Source organism: Podarcis cretensis (assembly GCF_951804945.1).
Source record: "Podarcis cretensis genome assembly, chromosome: 11".
Classification (NCBI taxonomy): Eukaryota; Metazoa; Chordata; class Lepidosauria; order Squamata; family Lacertidae; genus Podarcis; species Podarcis cretensis.
In genome coordinates this window covers 23,386,988-23,412,729 of record NC_137180.1, presented here as the reverse complement: position 1 = coordinate 23,412,729, position 25,742 = coordinate 23,386,988, and the positions used below count along the sequence as shown (strand labels likewise).

The following is a 25,742-nucleotide window of genomic DNA, read 5'->3' as shown; positions in this document are numbered from 1 at the left end:
TTATTCGGTCCCACTATGGCATGACCATAGGTAAGCAGACAACCCAAAAAGATCTATGTCACAATGAGCCACAGAGTATCCTGGGCTGTGATCTTGTCAGATCTAATTAGCTAAGCAAGGTCAGAAGTGGTCAATAATTTGACAGCATCTGTTTAGGGAAAACCAAGCGCATACTGGTGAGTCAGTTTCTTTCCTTTATGAATCACTACTGAAGCTAAGCATAAGTGCTATTGGAGTCCTCTTGGGGATCTTCATGCATGTCACTGCACAGATAAGATGTAAAGCGGTTGTTGTATTAAAATCATTTGGCTCAGCGATGTCTATGCTGGCTTGGAAGTGTCCACAGAATGGAAGATGGCGGGGGATCCCCAAGGATGTGCTCTACAGGGAGTTGGCTTCAGGCAACCAGGCCTGTTGGCAGACCCTGCTTTACAAAGATGCCTGCAAATGTGACATTAAGGGCTGGCAAGATTAATCCTGCCATATGGGAATTCCTTGCAGATGACCACAGCACCTGGAGACAGGCCATCTATCCACAGCAGTGACCAGAAGAGCAATGACCGCTGGGAGGAGCACAGAAAGAAGAAACACCATGGTACTCCTGCGTCAGCAGAAGTGGATGCCTTCATCTGCCCCAGCTGCAACAAAACACATCCATATCCATCTCTACAGCCACAGCAGGTGCTGTAACTCTCCATGGTTTGACTTCACCCACAAAGGCGCACTCTTCCATTGTATCCTGAGACACACAGATGCTAACCAAACATTTTGCCACTAGGGATGGGGGGGGGGAGTAATTCATTTAATTTTGAATTTTAATGTGAATCTATCATTCTCATTTTCTGAAACAATTTATGAAGCAAAACCCAGCTGCCCTTCGAAATTCATGCGTCTCCAAATTTTGTGATGCAAATAATGTGTACCGAAATGCACACATTAGGAGAAAGTATGCATTGAAATGCATATATTTGTTCAATGTAACATATATAAATTATTACAGTCATACCTTGGGTTGAATATGCTTCATGTTGAGCGCGTTCGAGTTGCGATGCGCGGCAACCCGGAAGTAATAGAGTGTGTTACTTCCGGGTTTCGCCACTCGCGCATGCACAGACACTCAAAATGACGTCACGCGCATGCGCATAAGCGGCGAAAAGCGACGCGTGTGTGCGGAGACGTGCCGTCGCTGTTACGTTTGCTTCTGGATGCGAACAGGGCTCTGGAACTGATCCCATTCACATCCCGAGGTACCACTGTATCATTATTTATTAAATTTGTTGGTCACTTTTTTGCCACGGCAATTCAAAGTGACTTATAGTATTTTAAGCAAAATACAATACTAACATACATATATTAAAGTCAGTGTAAAGGGTAGGTGGACGATCTAAACCAGGGATAGTCAACTTTTTTATACCTATCACCCACTAATGCATCTTTCTTGATGGTAAAATTTCCTTGCCACCCACCAATGCTTGATGGAAGGAAGATTCAGCTTGTGCCATAGAACCCCCTACCGCCCACCTAGAATCCTGAAACACCCACTAGTGGGCGGTAGGGACCAGGTTGACAACCCCTGATCTAAACAATCATTCTGTCTGTGGGTTTTTTAATTACATTAAAACATTGCACCCATGTGAAAAGGCCATAGATAGTTTAAAGCCAAAGGAATGATTAAAAAGGAATGGTTTTGTCAGGCACCTAAAGATACGGAACAATGTGTTGAATTAGGGGGATTTGCGGACAGAAATGTGTACATCAGGCAAAACGGTATTCAGAAATCTGTTTATTAGGAGAAATTCACACTAAAATGCTGGCGTATTTTCATGAGGATTTAAAACAAAAATGCAAATAAATGAGAAGCAGATATGTGAAGAACCAAAGACCAAAAAAAAATATGAAACTGAGAGAAAGTGAAAGATACAACCATCCCTATTCCCCATCCCCCACAACTTATCTCAAGTGCATAATTCATAACTTAATGGCTTAGTCCAAGTTGATTAACTATCTCTAACGAAGAAGGAAAAATAGTTCTACAGCTGTTTCTTAATTCCCTTGTACTTCCCCCCCATTCCCTTTAATGAAGTTCTAGCTGCAGCCTCACAGGCTTTTAAATTAGAAAGACAGATATAACACATTAGAACATTCCCAACACTAATCAAAGGTGCTCTGTTTTAAACTACATCCTAAGATAGCCTTACAAATGAGTCTGATCTAATAGCCTTCAGACAAACGACAACAACTGTAGTGAGAAACAGCAGAGCTGCAGCAGAACCTCACAATTTTATGAAACCTCTCCAGTCTTTCTTCCTCACTTGCAAGCTTGATGATTTTTCTGTTCCCTGTGGCAGCCCTCCGAGCGAGTTCGGTTGATTTCACTTCCTTGCATTTGATAGTGCTAGTGAAAGGGACAAAGTTCTTACCCAGCTCTCTGATTACAGCCCTATCCTCCCTCCAAAAGCTGGGCTGCCTTCTATACAGGCATATCTTTGTCTGTGTCTACTAAGGAGGGGGAACATCACAACTGTCACTGCCAAAGGATTTGGCAGGATCATTCAATTCAAGGGAAATGCAGATGGGACGTGTTTAGTAGGATTGTTTGGATAAGCTCCCAAACCCCTGCTTCCCCTTCAACTCTGCTGAGACTTAAGTTTCCTGGCTGCCTCAAAAAGATAAACATGAAAATTGTATGTATCGAGGTCAGATGCACTGCAAAGACACTGATTTTTTTTCATAACATTTCTGAAGTTTCACAGTGGTGGCGGCAATGCTTTTTAGAAGCAGCCTTTAAAATCAAGCATACATATATTTGTCTCAGCTTTTATGACAGATGTCATCGACATTGCTATGTGGGTAGATCATTTAAGATGCACACAACTATTAGAGGAAAAGGGAAGGTTAATAATAGGCTTTTCGTGCAGTATGTATCTTGTTAAGATGCAGAAGAAAAGGATGAAAAGTTCATCTCAGCGTTGACAAGGAGAGCAAGGGAACTGTTACCTTACCAAAAATGAAAGACAAAGAGCATGTAAAGGGCATTTTGACCCACTTATCCATGGACTATACGTACACAAGCAAAATATTAAGATGGACTGGAAAAAACAATAATGACCTTTCACTTGCAATGACTGTATTCCTGTATTATGCACAAAATCAAGCTCATCACATAAAAATAAATGTGTGCTTTGGACTACATATGGGAAGAATTAACATGATTAATTGTCTCTTCGTAGACTTCATTTGAACTATCCCAAACAAAAACTGACCCCAAATCTATTTAGAACAAAAATGAGATATAATGTTTTCTACTGACCTGGATATATATCCTGATTACTGCAGTGAAGCCTGATCTAAGGGTCAAACAAGACTAAATAAAATGCAGCTATAAGGGAATCCCAATTAGATGAGAGCACTGATTCTCAACCCTAATGTTTGGTCCAAAATTCTGCCTAACCAGAAAGGCAAAAGGAGCTGTCCAAGATTCAGAGATCAAGAGGTCATGGATAGCAGGGGAACTGTCCAGCAAAGAGTTGCAAGCAGCATAATACGAGATGTTGTTTTAGCACTGGCTTGCTTGGCATCAATTGAGATTTATAACTGGCTCTGCTATCCAAACCATTCCTGGAATGTCATCGGAGCACATGAGGAATCTGCCATCCTCTGGATTAAGCCTTATGAATGAGAGCTGCCAGATAGGAATGATGCTGCCTCTGTTCCTGAGCATCTTGGTGTCAGGAGTGCGTGCAGGAGCCAGGCCCTGTGACCAGTAGGGCTTTGCAGGACTGGGGCCTTCCTAAGTTTGTTCTGAAGAGACAAGGCGCAGCCACACAGGTGAGGCCGATTGGTAACTCACAGCACCTGATGGCAAGAGCCGGGAAGGGATATAAGGTCAGCATTTCCCTTCGGCTCTTTGCCACAGCAACACGCTTCCTGATCCTCGGACCTTGGCTTCTTGACTCCCTGCTTCCTGATCCTTGGACCCTTGGCTTCTTGACTCCCGGCTCTTTGAACCTCGGACTCCTGGCTTCCTGACTCCTGGTTTCTGGACTCTCGTCCCTGCTCCCACCCCACCATCTTGCCCCTGGTCCCGACGTCCTCAACCGGGACTTCGATCACTCGTAAACCAGACCGTGACACTTGGCATGCCTGTAGCCATGAGTGAATAGGTTCCATTGAATCAATGGTATCCTTGAGATCAGCCTCTTCCTAGCTGATGTGGTGTATGTGTGCTTGTAACCTCTGTGAACTCCTCTCGAACCCCATAAGTACTTGGGCTGACAACAGCTCTTTTTCCTCAGAGGTTTCATTTACTTCTGGAATGATTTTTGCCAGGAAGGTGGTGACACACAAAAGGGAAAGAGGTATTCAACTCTTTCACCCTACACCAGCAAAATCATTCCTTTCCCCCAAAGTTGCTATTTACCCCCAAAGGAAAGGGTTGACCAACATGATTTTCCTGCACAACAGGTAGGTTATTCCCAAGCCAAAGGTCTAGCAAACAGGGTTTTTACCCTGACTTGCAAATAACTAAATTGCACATACCAGCAAGAATAACTTTGCTAAATCAATCACAGTTTTTGCCACGGCTACAGCAGAGTGGGTGTTCACAGAGCAGGGTTGGGAAATATTTAGTGCTATGGCAGTCTGAATGTACCTAAATGAGGTTTCTGAGGTAGTCACTGCACTCTTATTGACTACAGTGTAGGTAACAAGGAGCTGATAATTTATCCTAGATTGATTTTTCTCAGGTCAGCTTGGCTTCCAAATTCTTGTTGCAAATCTATCCAGGTCACAGAAAATGTCTATACCTTACCACAGAGGTGGCACATTTCTAGTACGATTACTGCACTTTTCATGTTCACGGCACACAAAGATATTGTAGCATTTACCTGTGCACTTTGGAGAAAAGGTGCTTAGGTACACTGAGGTCCAGCTCTGAGGCCTTCTGGCGGTTCCCTCACTGCAAGAAGTGAGGTTACAGGGAAACAGGCAGAAGGCCTTCCTAGTAGTGGCACCTGCCCTGTGGAACACCCTCCCATCAGATGTCAAGGAAATAAACAACCATTTGACTTTTAGAAGACATCTGAAGGCAGCCCTGTTTAGGGAAGTTTTTAATGTATGATGTTTTATCGTTTTATCGTACTATTATCATCATCATTAATTCTGTTGGCAGCATTCCAGAGTGGCTGGGGAAACCCGGCCAGATGGGCGGGGTATAATAAATTAATATTATTACTATGTCAAATCACACATTATAGAGTTCATTTAGGATATGATGGACTCAGTTTCAACACATGCTACTTAAAACCAGTTTTTGTCAAGTTGATCAACTATTAGAATGGCTGTGTTGAAGTGACAGGAAATAATAGATGAATTCTGGGGTTCTCCTTCTTTAATTTATTCTGCCCATTGCCCTTTCTGCTTCATAACCCAGGAATTCCTTCTCATCTGTGTGGTGCCACCTCTCTCTCCCTCCCCGTTCCCCAGCTACCTCTTCCATGTAACTCAACAACCCACACCAACAACTGAAAGAAGTCTAATATAGAACTGCATTCACTTGTATTTATTCCTTCCTTGTTAGCCTGACTTTTCCCCATACCTCCTCTATCCTGATTGCTCTGTACCCTAATCTATCCCTTCCATTCCTTGTTCCTCTATTATCTCCCTGCACAGACAAAATTTAAATTGTAATTTCCTTGTGATATTGGCTTTGAGTTGTCAGGAAAGCACTGTTTAATGTCTGGATAAGATATAAGGATTTGCTTGAAAACAAAACTCCAAGGTGGTTGTCACCAATGGAAGCAAAGGCGCAGAAAAAGCTCAATATAGAGGCCAAATGGCCGAAGTATTGGGAAATTTTGGAACAAGAAGGAGACAGATTAAAACTGCAGAGTTTTGAAAAACTAAAAAACAAAGTGCAAGATTGGCTTCATTATTACCAAATAATGGAGGCCTATAATTTGGACAAGAAAATTGGTTTTCAGGTGGAAAAATCAAAATTGGAAATAGAACTGTTAGACCCTAAAACTAAGAATTTGTCAAGAATGTATAACTTGCTGTTGAAATGGAACACTCAGGATGAAACGGTAAAATCAGCTATGATTAAATGGGCACAAGATGTTGGACATAACATTATGATGGCTGACTGGGAACAGTTATGGACCACAGGTATGAAGTTTGCGGCATGTAATGCCTTAAGAGAGAATATAATGAAAATGATCTACAGGTAGTACATGACGCCGTCAAGCTTGCAAAAAATTATCATTTGCCCGAAAATAAATGTTGGAAGTGTAAAGAGAGTGAAGGTACATTCTTTCACCTTTGGTGGACATGCCCAAGGATTAAGACTTTCTGGGAGATGATTTATAATGAAATGAAAAAGGTTTTTTAAATATACCTTTCAGAAGAAACCAGAGGCCTTTCTCCTGGGCATGGTCGGCCAATTGGTGTTAAAGAAGGATAGAACTTTCTCTATGTATGCCGCAACAGCAGCAAAAATACTTATTGCAAAGTACTGGAAGACACAAGATTTACCCACCCGGGAAGAATGGCAGATGAAGGTGATGGACTATATGGAACTGGCGGAAATGACTGGCAGAATCCGAGACCAAGGAGAAGAGTTGGTGGAAGAAGATTGGAAGAAATTTAAAGTTTATTTACAGAAACATTGTAAAATTAAGGAATGTTAGAAGGATGTTGGAATGAAGTTATGTGGTTTTAGCAGAAATGATATAAAGGATTAAGTAAAAATGGATAGTTAATTGGTGAAAGAAGAGAGTGTAAAATTACAGTATGTTAAGACAAATTATTAGGATAAAAACAAAGATGGAAAGGATTTGCTGAAATATCTAATTGAACTAGAATACAAAAAAGGGAGGTGTGAGGAGGTCAAGGAAACAAGCAAATGAAAAATAAGTTATGGGAAGGTTTGATTTGTTTTTTTCTTTTTCTTTTTTTCTTAATTGTATTTTTCTGGAGTTTTTTTATTTTTATTTTTTTGCTTGCCTGTATTCATGGTGATGTATTGTCTTGTTTTTTCTTGCTTAATTTAGTGTTTTCTTTCTGTAATTTTTAAAACTGGAATAAATATTATTTTTTAAAAAAAGATATTGGCTTTGAGGGGCGGCTATGCCATGTTGTATTCTTGCATGTTTACTGCAGGTGCTAAATAAATAAATTATCCATAAAAGCAGGGGTGGAGAAACTTCCCTAAAGTATTTTCACAAGCAAATGCAAGCACTGTTATTGGCCTGCACTTCAGGATACCTAAAGGCTTTGAATAGCCAAATGAAATATAACATTACAGAGTTATCCAAGAAATGGGCTTCCATGGAAGACCTCAAGCTGTGACTGCTGAAGCCCAGCATAATCCTACATAGAGTTAGCTGGTTGTTAAACAGTCTATGAGTAATCTCACATTTCCTTCTTACCATAGTCAAATTGCATGAACCCTTAATGAAACAAACAGCACCACTTGACATGGCCACTATACCACTTCCCCTCACTCAGCAGGTTTCAAGCATATATTCCTTCCATTTCCATTGCTCATTATGCTTTCAAGTGCCATCATATCACTTAACATATGTGAACAAAGTAAATTGCCAAACTTGGCTTAGTGCTTCGGTAATGAATGGCTCTTTACTGCCATGCTACTGAATGAATCGAATTTTGTCATTCCACATCTAGTATTACTGACTTTAACACATGCACATTTTCACACTATATAGAAGTTTCTGATAACATAATTGTGCATCTGAACTTCAGATTCAGTCCAGATGTCACTGTTACTGCAATCCTAAAAATAAAAATAGAGACAAGTAGTATCAAAAGTGAGCCTTTGTCTTGAAATCACAGGTGTTGAAGTCCCTATTTTTTAGCCTTCCATAAGCTAAAATGACTTTCCGAATATCACATCTTCTTTATCAATAATGTGCCATGGATATTACAAAAAAACAGATTGATTGTGATCCCAGATGACTCTGTGCCAGTGCTCATCTAGTTTAAAATAAACTTTCTTATGGCTTAAACCAATTTCCCCCCCTAAGTAGTAAACTTTACTTCAAGATTGGATCGTTGCCTGTGATCTTGTACAAATCTCATAGGATATTTGAGAAGCTGCTCCTTCTCCTACCCACCCACCGCATCCCAGTAACTTAAGATATGTAGCTGAATGTTTTTTCACAGTGCCAACACCCCTGCAGTAACTCATAGTTTGCTTACTCAGATGGCACCCAAGAGAGAACTGCGAGATGACAGCCAGACCAGTTCCACAGCTAAAGTTGACTACAGACAAATCATATCGTTTTCCAAACATACTGATCCCAGCTGATCATCTAACAAATGCTTTAACTTTATCCTGTAAAATAAATTGTACCATCAGCTGTGCATTAAAATGCTTGGACTTTTCTTTCTGTCTGGTAGCGCTAGTAAACATTGTAAATTTCCTGTTCAATTAATGCGTGCTTGAGATTTGTTAAGTATGTAAAAGCATGGAGAGGATTTTCTGTTGTTCCAGAAGACATGACACACCAACTTTTCATGTTACTTAAAGGCACATTTTAAAGTGGTTAATTAGAAGTTATTATGTTCCTACTGAAAGTAGCATGGGCTGTAATTTGAATATTCCTTTGATCATAAGTATATTTATTTAGAAACAAGCCCCATTAAATCCCTAGTAAGTGTGTTCAATATTGTAATATTAATTTCCAACAAGACCAATACCTTTTTACTATAATCCTGAAATTTGGAGCACTTTTTAAAAAATGTATTTTTATCATTATAATTACAAGTAATATGTAGGCCAAAGGTATATATACAACACAGTATTTACATTTAACAGACGAAAAATGAAAGCCATTGTTCATAATTCATGTGGTATGATACATCAGGAAATTTCTCAGCTTCTTCTGGTTTAAAAGTTCTATAGTCAACCTTTCTTATAATAAGACATTGTTCTGGAACTTTCTGAAGGAGGAACTATCACTCATAAATGCATAGGTGACAATTAGGTGTTTCAGTGCAAATGCAGTAACTTTGCTCATTTATATTAGATCAACTGAAACATGATGCTTTAAGGATACAGCTCCTTATGTCTACATACACTCAACATGAAGGAGGAAATTTGAATCTTTGGTACTTACGGTCATCAGGTGAAGAGCGGTAGCTCAAGAGATCTAGTAAACCTGCCCCTCTTAATCTTTTGTCACCTTTATGTTCCTTGACACAATCACAGAATCCAAGAAAAGCCGTTTTTTGCAAATCTGCACTAGTGCCATGTAAACAGACTTCTTTGAGTAGATTGGTATATATGTATCCCACAGGCCAAAGCCAGCATGAGAAGTTTCCCTTGTAGATCGTTTTCTGTAGAAGGAAATGTGAAATTTCTATCATGTACCCACTCAGTGACACCAAGATTACATTTCTAAAGAAAGAAAGGAACTACATATATCCAGGAACATGGCTGAACAGTGGTAGATAGACATTTAAACAACCAAATACATTCTATGCATCAGGCAGATAAATGCACTGCAATTTTTACAGTGCACCTCTCAGCTGAGTTCTATACATGCTTACTCAGATAACCCTATCGTGTTCAATGGGGCTTATTCCCAAGTAAGTATTACAAGTGGTTTCCTCTGTTGAACATATCAGACACTGCTGCTGTTTCGGGCTACAGATTTCAGGTTTATTCGACTAGAACAGCTGGTTGCTTAGTCAGTTGCCCAACCGGGAATACTGGCGCCAACATAAACTTCACAGACAAACAGTAAAGAAAATACTGGTAAATACTTTGCTTCTATTCCATTTAGGGTTTTCAACACATTCCTTCCCTGCATCTAAATTAGCTTGGGTGTTACCTGCTTCTGAAGAGGCAGAGAGCTTGAAATAAAATCTCTCACTAGGTCCATTAAAACTCTCAGGCAAGACATGTTTAATTTGGCAGTCTCTCCAAGGACCATCAGGCCCAACACTGATTCCAACCTAGATGTTTCGGGATAGGAAAGAAAAACATTGGTCCAAATTAGAAGAATAAATTGATATTTTTCCCCAACGGGAAAACTATATTGGCATTAGGATCAATTGTTTTCAGTGTTTACTCCCAACTACTTTTTATTCATAAATGCTAACTTCTTTCGGAGATGTACCAGTAACATGAACATATAGAGAGTATATTTTCATGTGGCATAGCTTCTGCTAAAGCGGGTCTCGGATACCTGCATTAAATGTAAAGACTTAGATTGCCAGACCAAGGGTTCTTTTCCATAGAGGCCACTCCACTACATCAGAGCTTGCCAAGAGCCAGTGTGGTGTAATGCTTTGTGTGTTGGACTAGGTCCACTCAGCTAAGAAGCTCACTGGGAAAACTTGGGCCGGTCACTATCTCTTAGCCTAGGTTAAATGTAAAGGACCCCTGGATGGTTAAGTCCAGTCAAAGGCAACTATGGGGTTGCAGCGCTCATCTCACTTTCAGGCTGAGGGAGCCAGTGTTTGTCCACAGACAGCTTTCCAAGTCATGTGGCCAGCATGACTTAACAATTTTTGGTGCAATGGGACACCGTGACGGAAGCCAGAGAGCACGGAAACACCGTTTACTTTCCCACTGCAGCGGTACCTATTAACCTACTTGCACTGGCGTGCTTTCAAACTGCTAGGTTGGCAGGACACAGGTGGCGCTGTGGTCTAAACCACTGAGCCTCTTGAGCTAGCCGATCAGAAGGTCAGCGGTTCGAATCACCGCAACAGAGTGAGCTCCCATTGCTCTGTCCCAGCTCCAGCCTATACTGGAGAAACAAGTATGTCACCTTCAGCTCCTTGGATAACAGGTGGAGTATGAATGAATGAATGAAGAGCAATATTACAAAACCTATTAGGAAGAGTAGGGCAAAACATTTTTAAAAAAACTGTAGGAGATGGATGCTTGATTAATGGAGTGAGTTCATAGCCTCCAAAAAGAAAAAAAGTGGGACTGGGACAAGTAATTCAAAATGGTGTATGGATGACCCTTGCTCCTATATCCCCACTGGTGAAACTTAGGCACACCAAAGGTTATGAAATCTGGCATTTGGAGTTGTTGGTGCTTGTTGGGGGCAAGAAGTGATATTCATCAGCTACTCCAGTTAGAAGTTTGAGCACTGGTAAAAAGTAATTCACCCACAATCAGACAGCGATGCAAGGTAAGGTTGTTTGGGTGGAGTAGTGGTAAAGCAGTGCTCCAATGAGAAAAAGGCAGCATCTAGAAAAAGATCTCAATTTCAGTGTATCATTTAATTTCATGTGGCATTTTAGTTGGTCCTTTCCCTCCAAAGATAGGATTATATATAAGTGCTTCTGTGCTCTAAAATGTTGGTAACAACATCTCACCAAGATGGGGTAAGTTTCCACTGAAATGAAAAAAAAATATATAGCATATGCACAAATTCTTCCAGATGAACTACCTCACTGGCTCTATTTAACTATGATATTGTTCCTAAAGACTCGACGGTTGGGGCACTGCTGTATCTGAACCATTTGTGTTTTGTTCAAAAAAACAGAAACTTAACACTGTGAGGGATAAACCAGTTATGTCACAACAGAAGGATTTTGGTTCATTCATATCATGGTACAAGTGTAAATGCCTGCCATACTGGAATATTCTATCTAAAACTTTATTGGATAGCATCATGTTTTGCAAAACTGTACTGACAAAAGATACACTCCATCACAAGTATTTGTGGGCTTTTGCTGCAAGCAGGTAGTTTAGTAGGGCTAAACTGCCTTATTATCAAGCCAGCGTCTGGCTGGTTCTTCTCAGAAATAAAATGGTGGACTGCATTAATCTCTGGTCTGATCCAACTCTCAATAATCTTGTTTATTTTTCACTTCTGTCTATTTGCTCCATTTTACTTACTGTGTGCCTAATGCTATTTTTTAATTAATGTGATGTGGCAGTCATATAGACACTAGAGCCAATGGAAAACATTAGGTTAAATATCTATGAACCCTAATACTATTCATGTGATGACAGAGGAGTTATCTAGCTAATTAGATGGGAAGTAAAGTGAGGATGTGCCATAATTAAATGAATAATTGTATAATCAAAAGTTAGTGCTCACTGAGAAGAACACAGGAGAAGGTGACCAGTAGGACATTGGTGGGATCAATGCTATTACATTTAATTCCGCCTGTCCATTAGGGAGAAACTACACACCAAGCTAATAAATTCACAAAACATCAGCAAAGGTTCACTTAATAGAAAGACTATTCACATAATACATATTTTAGTCATTTGGTAATAAGGTCAGAGTTTGGGGGGAGAGCTATTATAAGGAATGAGGGAAAGGGAAAATCAGCAAATGTAATTATGATTTTAGAATGCAATATAAGAAAAGCAGATTGCATAATACAGAGCTATGTTCTAGATGCTATGGTTTGGTTTCCATCTGTTTCTGTATTGATAACATTATAAAGTATGGTTGGTGCCAGAACCCTTTGGAGCTAACCAGGGGCTCTTGGCTCTGTGAGCAGCTGCCCTGTGTGGTGAGCCATCAGAAGTGTGAGGTGGAACACCTTTCAAGTTGGTGAAGAGTTCTGGTGCTATGGGGTGGCCCAGAAGATTCAGGCTGCCCAATGGTCTCTCCTAGACAAGGGCTGAGACTTTGCCCGAACAATAACAGTCTTCCAGCCTCAGGTTTGTTTCAATGTGTTCCTTTCTGACTGCTGACACTCAGCAACAGAGTACTCTTCAGCCAACCGTGCTGCAGAGGGCAGGCTCAAGTGGCTTTTATAGGCTGCCAGCTGACCAGAGACAGCCTGCAGACAATGTCCAGCCAGTCTGCAGGGCACTGCTCAACCAGCAGGGCCTCTGGTTGGCCCAGTTGAAGCTGGCATTGGGTGGGGAATCCCCACACCTTGATTCTGCCAGGCCCTAGCTGCTGGGGATGGTGGACAGGGGTAAGGTCCACAACCACCACCCACCCGAGAAGGGGTGAGCAGCCATTCGTTTCACGTATAAGCACCCCACCCACCAGTTCAATCCCCGGTAAGGGCAGGCTTTAGTCTCCACCCTAGTTGGAGGGAACCACACATTCTAGAAGCAAAGTGTAGCCTAGGTAAAGGTAAAGGGACCCCTGACCATTAGGTCCAGTCGTGGACGACTCTGGGGTTGCGGCGCTCATCTTGCTTTATTGGCCGAGGGAGCCAGTATACAGCTTCCGGGTCATGTGGCCAGCATGACTAAGCCGCTTCTAGCGAACCAGAGCAGTGCACAGAAACACTGTTTACCTTCCCGCCGGAACGGTACCTATTTATCTACTTGGACTTTGACGTGCTTTTGAACTGCTAGGTTGGCAGGAGCTGGGACCGAGCAACGGGAGCTCACCCCATCGCGGGGATTCGAACCACCGACCTTCTGATCGGCAAGTCCTAGGCTCTGTGGTTTAACCCACAGCGCCACCCGCGTCCCTCAATCCCTGGTACTGTCAGTTAAAAGATCACAGGTAGCAGTGCTTGGAAGCTCTGGAAAGCTGCCAAGAGTCAAGTACAGTATTAGAGGCTGGAGATGCCAATGGTCTTATTAAAGACGGGGCCAAAGAAGTTGCCCCAGTTCCATATCTTTGTACTCATGGCAGATGCTTGGTTTTGCTTATATAAGTGTTAGAATATCTAATTTGCTCTTAAGGCAGTTCCTGGCAAATTTTATGTGACCAGTGGGCTGCAGGATATGAAAATTATAATTTGTCAAAGTTATGTAACAACATTTAAATAACTAAGTACAACATTTACTAAAATTAATTGGCTAGATCAATTTTTCCATGCCTTTGATTTTATTTTATTTTTTGAAACTTTGGCCTTTGCAAACTTTAAAAGCTGCAGATTTTTTAAATAAAAAAGTCAAATGAGTATTTATAAAAACTGCAGGTGGGAAGAACATTCTAAATGAGGCCTGGAAACACAGTGTAAAACTAAACCGTGTCAGCAATACAGACAACTTCCCTCCCATTGACTGCAATATGAGGTAGAAAAATAAAATAAAGATTGGATCCTTTCAAGCTGGGGACCATTTGGGCATTTCACAGACATAACTACAGTGGAAAGCGGGGCACCAATAGTTCTCTACTATAGTGATTCACCCACAATTTTTCTCACTGACCACGTGAAAATCCCTGAGGGTCTTGGCTCACAGCTTTATGTTTTTCTACCCGCTGCAGCAATTATAATGCACTGTGCTAGATGCATTATGCTTTTTAATTATATCTTTTACTGCTTCTTTTATTTCTTTTATATCATAGTTTATTGTATTGCAATATGAATTTCATAAAATTCAAACTGGCATGTACAATGTAAGAAATAAAAGAAGCAATATAAATACAATTAAAAATCAATATAAATATTTAATGCACTGGATGTGCCGTCACCTGTCTTCAACCACAAATCCACAGACACACAAAAGACCACATGAATGAAGCTTGTACTACTGTTTGGGAACCCCTGGACAAAAAACAACAACTAAGATTTATTTAATCAGGTGACGGGCCATATATGAGAATTTTCTTCAGATATCCATATTTTGAACATTAAACTCAAATCTTAATGGATAATGTAAGCTACAGCCAATCCGAATCATGTAAGTCTTGTAACAAACAATGGTCTGTGGTATTTATAAAACAGAACTCTTTCTAACATACATTTTTTTGGTTTCAAATTTTTTAAAAAAACCCGAGATACAGTAATATAGTTGTACAGAAGTGTCATCAAAACATCGACAGAGCATAGCAGTAATGCATGACTTTAATAAAATTATACAAAATACTGTGCATTAGCTAAGTTAATGATTCTTAAGCAAACAATAGATAAGTTGTCTACTCCTGCAAAATGGCATTAAAGCTATGTTCAAGGGGATGTCTTGGGTTTCACAAAATCATGACATTATGAAGAATAAAGCTGATCTGTAAATATCCAATTTGCACGTTAATTCTAGGGACAGCTGCCTTCAAAAATCTCGTCAGGCCAAAGAAAATGCAGATGGTATTCTTTATTGCTATGACGTTATCTGCAACCCTAAAATGGCCTCTTTCTAAATGACTTTCAGTTCCATTTTGCTAGTTTACCCCAAGGCTACCTCTGTGATATATGAATAAAAATGATTCATCAATGTCAACAACCTTATGTCAAACTATTGGTTCTTTGGCAACATTTTCTCTTCATTCAGACTTAGTTATATGGCTGAGAATCCAGGGGGGAAAATGTCCTTTCAGAAAAAGTAACCAGATCTCATTAGCTCACATATAGACTTAAGAAAGGAATGTTTTAGAAATAACAGAACTCTGACTGTGTGAAGAAATGAAAAATGATTCCAGGAGGGCTTGCTGACAACAATGTAAGGCACCGGATATATGATACAGCTTTAGCCAATGTCCTGGAAAATGTAACAAGCGACACAAAAATGTTGTATCATATTCCCCTGAAAAGCTCTTAGAGCCAGCTGAAAAACACTCATCAAATTCTAAGAGAGAATTAGATGCATTCATTTAATGTAGTTTAACATAAGAACACAGCTTGCTGAAATTGGCAATACGGTATGAGCCAAGACCACTAAGTTAAAATTGTGCATCACTCAAACTTGAATTGAATAAGGGTGTTTACAATGGAAGTATAACGATCATTTCCCTATTTCCCTTATTATTTCAGTCATAGGATAAAAGCAGTGTTTCACATTTGTGTTTCTCACTTGAGGAGGGTAAATACATTCTATTTTAGATATGCAGCTAGCTTTGATTATTGAGGGGAGAGTACAGGGTTCTTTAAAAATGGATAGGACAATCTCTCAGTTCAAACAAACAAAGAAACAAACACCCTATCTGACTTGCATTTACGTCTCTTCTGTTTCTCACAGTTTCTTCTGCCCCCAGTGCTATTTTTCTTTTAAAAAAGAGGTGCCGGAACTCACCGCAAACGCCTCCCTTCTTCGCTTATAATGGCAATGGCGCCCAACTGGGAGGGGCTGGAACTGAGTTCTGGTGAGCTAAAAAAATGAGAAAAAGCCCAACCCAGCCCACATCTGCCAGATTTGCATTTGCTTGTGTTTTTCTGTTCCAACAAGAACTCCTGTATTTTAGCTTGCTACGTCAGAACTGAATTTAATGATATAACTTATAAGACCCACGTCATATTCTGAACCATAACACTTTGTTCCAAGTTTCGGCCTCAGACAAATGACAGCAACAAATACAGGTCCGGTCTGCGTATCACAGAAAGGGTTGAACCGTGACCCCGTTTGGACAACACACTAAGCCAAACCTCGGCTCCTCTGCCAAAAGAACCAGGGTGGAGCAAAGCGGCTGCAATCTCCTCCTGGGGAGCCAACACACTTGTGGTAAAGCACAAGTTTGGCTTAGTGTTACATGTGCACATAGCCATATACAGTGGAACCTCAGTTTTTGAGCATCGGAAGCCGAACGATTCGAAATCCAAACACTGAAAACCCAGAAGTGAATGTTTTCATTTTCGAACGCGCCTCGGAAGTCCAACAGCTTCCGAGGCATGTTTTTCCATTTTTTCAATGGATTTTGCAGACTACCTATTGATCCTTGGTTTTCAAAAGTTTCAGAAGTTGGGCAGTCTTCTGGAACAGATTGTGTTCAAAAACCGAGGTTCCACTGTAGTAGTTTACTGTTTAGTAATAAATAATGGGTGGTATTCAACTGAGTTTTACCAAAGACAACATATTTAGAAATGACATTATGTTTAATGGTGTATTAGCTGTACAGTGGTACCTCGGGTTAAGTACTTAATTCGTTCCGGAGGTCCGTACTTAACCTGAAACTGTTCTTAACCTGAGACATCACTTTAGTTAATGGGGCCTCCTGCTGCTGCCGTGCCGCTGGAACACGATTTCTGTTCTCATCCTGAAGCAAAGTTCTTAACCTGAAGCACTATGTTTGGGTTAGCGGAGTCTGTAACCTGAAGCGTATGTAACCTGAGGTACCACTGTACATAACTGTTGAACTGTTTTGGAAAAGGGAACTGCACAATTATAGCTTCATCAAGCACTATGTCATCTGATTGGGCAAAGGGACATTCCATAATATTAAAAATTTTAAATAATTTATGCAGAGCGCTTAAAGAAAAATGGAAATACATTCTATTAAACCTTCATCAGTTCTGTCTGGAGCAGGCTCTCCACTTTCTTTGCCAATTCATTGTCCTATTCAAGTATCAAAAGCGATACTCTTTGAAAAGTTAAATAAAAACCAGAAGTATGGTTTGATTTAGTGAACCTCACATTAAAAGCAAGTTTTAGCACTGTCTTCACTAAAAAGCAGATTTAAGTTGGGCTTCACAAGCAGAATAGAAGAAAAAAGGGTACCACAGCTCAAACACCGTCCCTAAGGGTTTAGCACTTACTGAAAGGCAGCAAAGCAAAACAAAAAAAGAAAAAGAAAAACAGAAGAGGCATGCAGCGAAATGGTTATATTTTTGAAGCTCATTTCATTTCACGTATTTAGCAAAAAATATATAAAAAATCTGCTCTATTATGCTGCTGCCTACAGTTAAGCTCACTGCCCCAGATAAGAAGAATTCCTATTAATAATCTAATAACCCCTAGGATATCCTTAGGCGCAAGATCCTGAAAACATCCATTCCTGGTTAGACCCCTTGATTTCAGAACACTACATGAATATTATCATTTTCAGAATCATCATCTTAAGACTGCAGATTAACAGATCCAGGTCCATCATTTTTATTTCAGCCAAATACCAGTGATATAACACTGAACTGATAAGGCAGCAGATCAGGATGAGTGAGAGTACATTCTTACAGATTCTAAATTAACATAAATAAAAACTCTCTGAATTGTTTGTTGTATATAAAATATGCCTCATATGTAGCTCACTAGATAAATAAATATATGAATATAGCACCACCAGTATTCACTGTGCTTTACAAAGCAAAAAACTAACAAAAAGACTGTAAGGCAAGATATGGGGGAAGCATGAGAACTACCTTATTATCTTGAAGCTGTGTTTACTAAGAATGCTCGCTATTGTTATGGATTCCTAGGTGTTACTGTCATAAGACCCTATAGAGCAGGTGGCCCAGAAGCAACAGATGGTTTAGCAGGTGGTCAAGCAGAGGTAGGCTGTCTGTACCAGAGCAACAAGTTGCTCTGTGAGAATTGGCAGCTTTATAGGAACAGATGGGACCTTATCGGTTTCTTGCGTGACTTTATCCCTTCTGGGCTGATAGCTGTAGTTCTGACCTCTGACCACCTAGAGTGGTGATGCTGCATTGCAATGAAATTGGGCCAGCAGCTGCCCCTGCCAAGACACTGAGATAGTGACTAAGGCCTCTGGGCTTCCTTCCAGAGTCTCTGGTCCAAGTCAACAGTGCCTTAAATATACACTGGTAACGTATCACTACATAAATTTCATACATTATTCCAAGTTACACACGGCAGTTTCAGGAATAGTCTCTCCATGATAGCTACGAACTACCAGAGTTTAAGTCAGAATATTCTACATTTTCAGAACAACTGGAGTGACAGCACAATATTTCACATCCCACTTCTACCCTTGCTCCATGATTTGTTGTTGTTGTTTAGTTGTTTAGTCGTGTCCGACTCTTCGTGACCCCATGGACCAGAGCACACCAGGCACTCCTGTCTTCCACTGCCTCCCGCAGTTTGGTCAAACTCATGCTGGTAGCTTTGAGAACACTGTCCAACCATCTCGTCCTCTGTCGTCCCCTTCTCCTTGTGCCCTCCATCTTTCCCAACATCAGGGTCTTTTCCAGGGAGTCTTCTCTTCTCATGAGGTGGCCAAAATATTGGAGCCTCAACTTCACAATCTGTCCTTCCAGTGAGCACTCAGGGCTGATTTCCTGAAGAATGGGTAGGTTTGATCTTCTTGCAGTCCATGGGACTCTCAAGAGTCTCCTCCAGCACCATAATTAAAAAAGCATAAATATTTCGGCGATCAGCCTTCTTTATGGTCCAGCTCTCACTTCCATACATCACTACTGGAAAAACCATAGCTTTTACTATACGGACCTTTGTTGGCAAGGTGATGTCTCTGCTTTTTAAGGTGCTGTCTAGGTTCGCTCCATGATACTTTGTGACTATTCACACTGACGAACAGCATAAATTACACTGGTGTTGTATCAACACTAAGCAAACGCATTGGCACAAATGTTTAGGACAGGCATGGCCAAACTTGGCCCTCCAGCTGTTTTGGGACTACAACTCCCATCAGCCCTGACCACTGGTCCTGTTAGCTAGGGATGATGGGAACTGTAGTCCCCAAAAGAGCTGGAGGGCCAAGTTTGGCCATCACTGGTTTAGGATATGAGTGTCACAGAAACTGAAAGCGAGGAAGCGGGTTGGTCTTTCCTAAAAGATGAACTGACCAGCTCTGTCATTTCTTTCAGGTGATATCACAGAATCATAGAGTTGGAAGGGAGCATGAGGATCAAGTGTCCCATACAGGGATCGAAACGGCAACCTTGGCGTTATCAGCACCACACTCTAGCCAACTGTGCTTTCCAGGTGCAATGTTACAGATTAAGCAGATTTATAGGATTTGAGATTAGAGAGAGTCAAACAGCTGAGGTGTCTCCAACAGGCCTGCTCACCTCATTCTACACTTTCCTTACACTGGACTTGAAACCAAGTATAGAAAAAATGGTTGCCACTTTCATGAGTTCCTCTGGTGGATCTAACCATGTGAAAATGTGCTTGGACTTGAGCTGCACATTTCTGTGTCAGTGCAGATGAAACCATAAGCCTCCCCATTAAAGCTACAATCACAGTGGAGGAAGCTTTAAAATGAAAACAACACAATGGCCTGGTTTGCATGTGACTTTAAACCATGGTTTAAATTAAACAATGACTAAAAGTGAAAGGGCAGCATGCATGCTACTCAAAGGGTGCTCTTTTCTTCAGGGTGCTGTGGAGGAAACAAACCAGACACGGGCTTTCCGTTGTAGGTGAACCAATGCCCATTGTTTGTTGATAGAGAAACAAACCACAAGAACTGGTTTCCACATAACCGTAAGTCAGGCTCTGTTTTCCAACCCAACCCCCACCCCAAAGCCCTGAAAGAACAAGGAAGCTGTTCGTTCACATCAAACCATAATTTAATAAAAGCTTTAGAACTGGGCCAATGAGTGGCTGCCTTAATTTCTTCCATGGTCAACTCCAGATTCCAGTGATCATCAATCAGCTTATAACCCAGGCTTGGCATTATTTCATTTGCTAAACATAACAATGCCAAACTTTGCTTGTTTTTTCACTGTTATTCTAGTCACCCACACAAGCTGAACCTCTGCAAATCTCAAGAAGATCCTGATCTGATCTTCAGGCCAAATTTGTAGTACTAACACGGCTATCATTAGCTGTAATCTAAATGCATATATGTTGTCTCTATCCAAGAACTTTCTTCCTGGCAAAAATTACTTAAAATTAAGCATACTGTAGAACAGCAATGAGTACAATCCGCAGTTGAAACCTGCTGAAACTTCAATTAGCATAAGCTATCAAGAAGACAGCTCCAATGTAAAATTAATTATAGGCATTCAAAATTAGAATGTATTGCACTTTGCATATAAAGAGCACCCAAAATTTAAGCCAAGTACCTGTCCCAAAAGGATGGCACACTTCATTGCAGCTGTTTAGTTATATGAAAATTACTCTGTCTTGAAATGCTGAAATGAAGTTCCTATTCGTAACAGGCATAATTTAATAAAAGTAAACTGGTATGTGCTCCTTGCCAAAAAGGTAAGAACAATTATTGATAATGTGAAGCGATACAAAGTACATGAATTGCTTCTCCTTCTGGTACAAAAAATATAAATCTCGTTGACAGGCAACTTTGGGGTGATTAACATTTAGACATAAAGGTTATTTAACATTTAAGCACAAAGGTTATTTCCATAAAGATTATATCAAGTTATGAGGTTGTCCTTACCAGTCTTCCTGATGAAGCTCTTCCTTATAGAATAGGACATGCTTGAGTACTTCATCTATATTAGAGCAGCTGTTTTGTACACAAACCCAAACAAGAAGGCTGTGCCAAAGAAATGGCTTAATTTTGAACTGCTTTTGTTCAGGATTTAATTCAACTGATCCGCCAGTACCCATGGGTGACTAAAAAAAAAATAAGTTAAATCCGTTAATAAGACCTTGTGAATACAAAGTTAATTGGCAATTTTCTGCATAGACTTGCATCTCAATTTTTCCATCATAATATTTGACTTTTTCAGCTTTATATTTTCATGCAGAGTACATGTCATTTTGCTCTCACAATGTGTTTTTTTTAAAAAGGGAAGACATTTTGGGACACAGTCAAGAGAAGAGCCACTGCTGACAAGTGGCTTTGTTGTACAGATCCTTGCAAGATCTTTGTCCTAAGATACTGTACCATGTTAAAGAGCTGCATGGTGTATCCGCTCATCTCGCTTTATTGGCCAAGGGAGCCGGCGTTCAGCTTCCAGGTCATGTGGCCAGCATGACTAAGCCGCTTCTGGCAAACCAGAGCAGCGCATGGAAACGCCGTTTACCTTCCCACCGGAGCGGTACCTATTTATCTACTTGCACTTTGACGTGCTTTCGAACTGCTAGGTTGGCAGGAGCAGGGACGGAGCAACGAGAGCTCACTCCATCGCAGGGATTCAAACCGCCGACCTTCTGATCGGCAAATCCTAGGCTCTGTGGTTAAACCCACAGCGCCACCCCAAGCAACTACTTAGGCTATATATGAGGGTTCGAGATATGCCAAGTGTATGTCTTACAGTTCCAACATCACATATTCACTTATCTTACATTATGGGTACAATTCCCTCCAGTTCCTTTTACAAATAATGTAAGACAAATTCTGAGCTGCAAGCATTTCAAACCAAGCAGCACAATCAGACAGTATTGATTTTGCTGTAAGCCACTTCAGTTATTATTTCAACAGAAAAGTGCAACACAAATAATGAATGAAATGAAACTAATATAAAAGACCTGCATTCACACACACACACACACACACACACACACACAGTGGCACACCTTCCCCCTTATGTGGTCCAGCCTTGCTCCCTACATTTTTCATGTGTTTGCTGAATACTGGTGGTTTGTGTGTGTGTGTATATATATAACACTCTTTATGATGCTGCTCCAGAAGCACTGCTGAATATGAATGGGAAAAACAGACTCTGGCTTCACTTCATCATGACCACAGCCAACATATGGAAAAACTGTGATTGAAAATGATGCCAGAATTCTTAATTTGGCTCATTAACTCTAAGTAAGTTCTCGCCTCAAGTAGGGAGACAAGAAGAAGATAGAGCCTTTGTCATAACAATGATGTCTACTAGGCAACAAGGTGTGTCTGAATCACTGGAGGAAAGAAATTAAGGGGGAAACAGGGCCTTTGAATTGATACAAAGGCTTCCTCCTTGTCCTATGAAACCAATTTCTTTTTTAAAAAGTGCTAGAATTTGGAAAGCTGACCCATATCCTGTACAAGAGATTCTAACAGAGTTCTAATGCTCAGCACACAAAGGAAAGTCTTCTCAAACCCAGCTACTTCTGAAGCTTTTGCGTGTCCTTACAGCAACGCTGAGTAAATTATAGATGATATCCACCTACACATTTCAGCCACACATTACAGTCTCTCCTTATATGCCTATTTTTATTTTCCTTATTTCAAGAGCTGCCATTCTGTGGCATAGCTATGAATCTCTCCATAAAAAGTAACAGAGCAGAAAAAAAGATTTCAGAGACATTATAGAAGAGACAGCTAAAAATATCAGGGTGGTGATTCAATTACTATTAATGGAGCTTAGTCTCTATAATATATTTAATTGAGCCGTGCAATAAATTATTCCTCAAGGTTTTCTAAATTGAGGAGTACATCTCTATAGCACCCTCCAGCAAACCAAGATGAGTGAAAGCTCTCTAAGAGGAGCCCTGGGTAATTTAAAACAAAATCAATTCCAGCCCATATCCTACCCCCTTGAGCTTTTCTTTCTGGCTCATGCTCAGAATATGCAGGAGAGTTGCTGCAGCCCTTGAGCTGCATTAACTCGAGCACAGTGGGGCCAAGAGAAGACTCAAGGGGCTCAGAAAGAGAGGACAATAAGAGCACAAGCTGGCCCATTAGCATTCACTCTTTGCTCTCTGAGTAGCACCCTCCACACCGTTCCCACTCCAGTTACCAAAAGGAAATATTTAGGGCAGGATGGCCTTGACGAAATGGACAAGCTAGTTGCAATGCCTGTGTTTATTAAATATAGCAGGGATGTCCAACAGGTCGATCATGATCTACTGGTAGATCCCCGCGAGGTTATGGTGGATCGCAGTCGATCTCGGGCTCCCTTTCCTTGCATCGCTAAAACTGACTCCTGCATTAAATACACTCTGGAAGGGAAGATGGAGCTTTCTCTGTGCTACTATTTTGACCCTTAGCGATATTTTTGTGACTTTGCCCCTTTGTCCCTTGCCTTTAACCCCCCCCCCCAAATGGAACTCCTCCTCCCTAAAAAAAAGCTCTACAACTTCGAGCTCAACACAAAAAAACCAGGGGTAGATCGCTGCCAGTTTTTAATTAGATGGCAGTCTCTCGAGAGTTGGCCACCCCTGAAATAGAGCATTCTTGTTCAATGCCCAGTACGCCTGTGTGTGAGTGTGCACAAGGAGTATAGCAAGGAGGGGCGATCTCACAAAGTGGTTTATATCACTTCTACATTTTTTAAAAAAGCATCAACTGTACAATAAAACAGAAAGGACAAACAGCTGTCCTTGAATAATCCGTATCTGCTTCTTCTCCACTTACCTCAGGGTAGGACAGTTCTTTAGGAGCCCCTCTGGCGGCAGCCATCACTGAGATGTGCTAATCTGGGGCTTCTCCTGGGCCAAACACCCCACAGCAGGTTTGCGGCAAGGACAGGGAGTGCAGGGGAAGGAGAAGGAAGCCTCACTACACTAGTGGGAGCCCCTGCTTCTGCTCATCTACTGGGTTAGTTCGATCCAGGCCTCTTCATGTAGATACCTCAGGACAAGAATGCTTCAGCCAGCACTGTCCCCTAGGAGCTCTCCAAGGTCCTGTCCTTATCTGCTCTTGACTTTGACATGACACTGCCTGCTTCCACTGAGTACCTCAACTTCCAACCAAACTGGATGGTTCACTGGCAATGTTTAAAAGGGTGGCCTACCCCATCACAGCTATGCTTTTTCAGCTGTATTGATGATAGATGCACCGGTGATGAAACTGTATATCCTACTTTTCAATAATCATCATTAACATCCATTATGGCAGGCATGTTCAACAAGTAGATCACTGGACGGAGATCATTGGCTCCCCCCAAAGAAGCTAAACAACTTCTGCTGCCCTAAAAAAAGCTCTGCACCCCCAAAAAGGGGGCTTTCCTCCTCCCTAAAAGGGGGTAGATCACTGCCAGTTTATAACTGTGAGTAGATTGCAGTCTCCTGGGAGTTGGCCAACCCAGCGTTATGGTATACTTGGGAATTTGGGAAGCCGCGTGAGGCTAGATCCAGAGGTTTGTTTGTTCCAGCAGCAGAAGCTACCATATACTGAGTCAGACCATTTGTCCCTCTCAATCAAGGTAGCCAAAGCAATGCTTTCGAAATGTTAAAGGTAAAGGTAAAGGGACCCCTGACCATTAGGTCCAGTCGTGGCCGACTCTGGGGTTGCGCGCTCATCTCGCTTTATTGGCTGAGGGAGCCGGCGTACAGCTTCCGGGTCATGTGGCCAGCATGACTAAGCCGCTTCTGGCGAACCAGAGCAGCGCACGGAAACGCCGTTTACCTTCCCGCCGGAGCGGTACCTATTTATCTACTTGCACTGTGAAGTGCTTTCGAACTGCTAGGTTGGCAGAAGCAGGGACCGAGCAACGGGAGCTCACCTCGTCGCGGGGATTCAAACTGACGACCTTCTGATTGGCAAGTCCTAGGCTCTGTGGTTTAACCCACAGCGCCACCCGCGTTCGAAATGTTACTGGACTACAAACATTCACTATTCCTGACTCCCGATCGTGCTGGCTGGAGCTGATAGGAGTTGGAATCAACATCTGGGGTGTATCACTTTGGCTACGCCTGGTTTATAATGACTGACTGCAGCACTGCAAGGTTTCAGACAAGAGGATTCCCAAGCTCCAGCTGCAGATACCAGGGACTGGAGGTGGGGTATTTTGCATGCAAAGCATATGCTATATCAGCGAGCTATGGTTTTTCTGCTGGAGAAAGGAAAATGTCGGATTCACCTCCCTTAACAAAGTTTGAGAATGTTGAACGGTACAGGGTTGCTTGAAAGGAAAAAGTTGCTAGAGTTCTAATTAATATTCCCTCCCCTGAAAGTGATTCACTAAAGCAATGCTGCCACACCCACTATCAACAGCACATGTCAATCTATCTAGTTCAATTCAACTTTAGTCATTATGCCTGAATCACCAAGCATGCTTATTTAATAACAGGACACTATTTGGTGTATTATATATAAAATTCAGTCATGTGTTACCTACTGTGTCAGAAAAAGACTTAGCCGGCTTTTCTTGCAAACTTGCATCAGAGGCCAATGATGTTTGAGAAAGTACAGATGTTTCACAGATGACTTCTCCAGCCTTCAGCATAAAATGCACCATGAAAAGGATGTTTGGGTACGGTTGGTAGCTGACCTCGGAAGCTGCTAGCGCTATGGCACACACCCACCCAAAAAAAAAAAAAATTACGTTTATTATACTGTTTTACAGTTTGTTCTGTACAGTTT

At 41.3% G+C, this 25,742-nt stretch overlaps 1 protein-coding gene across 5 annotated transcripts in view; it reads right to left on the bottom strand.

The window, feature by feature from the left end:
* Positions 1-25,742, bottom strand: part of TMEM232 (transmembrane protein 232) — a 141,427-nt gene that overhangs the window by 79,833 nt on the left and 35,852 nt on the right. For all 5 annotated transcript variants that reach the window (XM_079995498.1, XM_079995501.1, XM_079995500.1 and 2 more), the window contains 4 exons: positions 25,498-25,667; positions 20,940-21,118; positions 9,855-9,978; positions 9,138-9,357 (listed from right to left, as the gene is read on the bottom strand). In XM_079995498.1, coding sequence (XP_079851624.1) covers positions 9,138-9,357; positions 9,855-9,978; positions 20,940-21,118; positions 25,498-25,667 — 693 coding nt within the window. The remainder of the gene's footprint in view (positions 1-9,137; positions 9,358-9,854; positions 9,979-20,939; positions 21,119-25,497; positions 25,668-25,742) is intronic.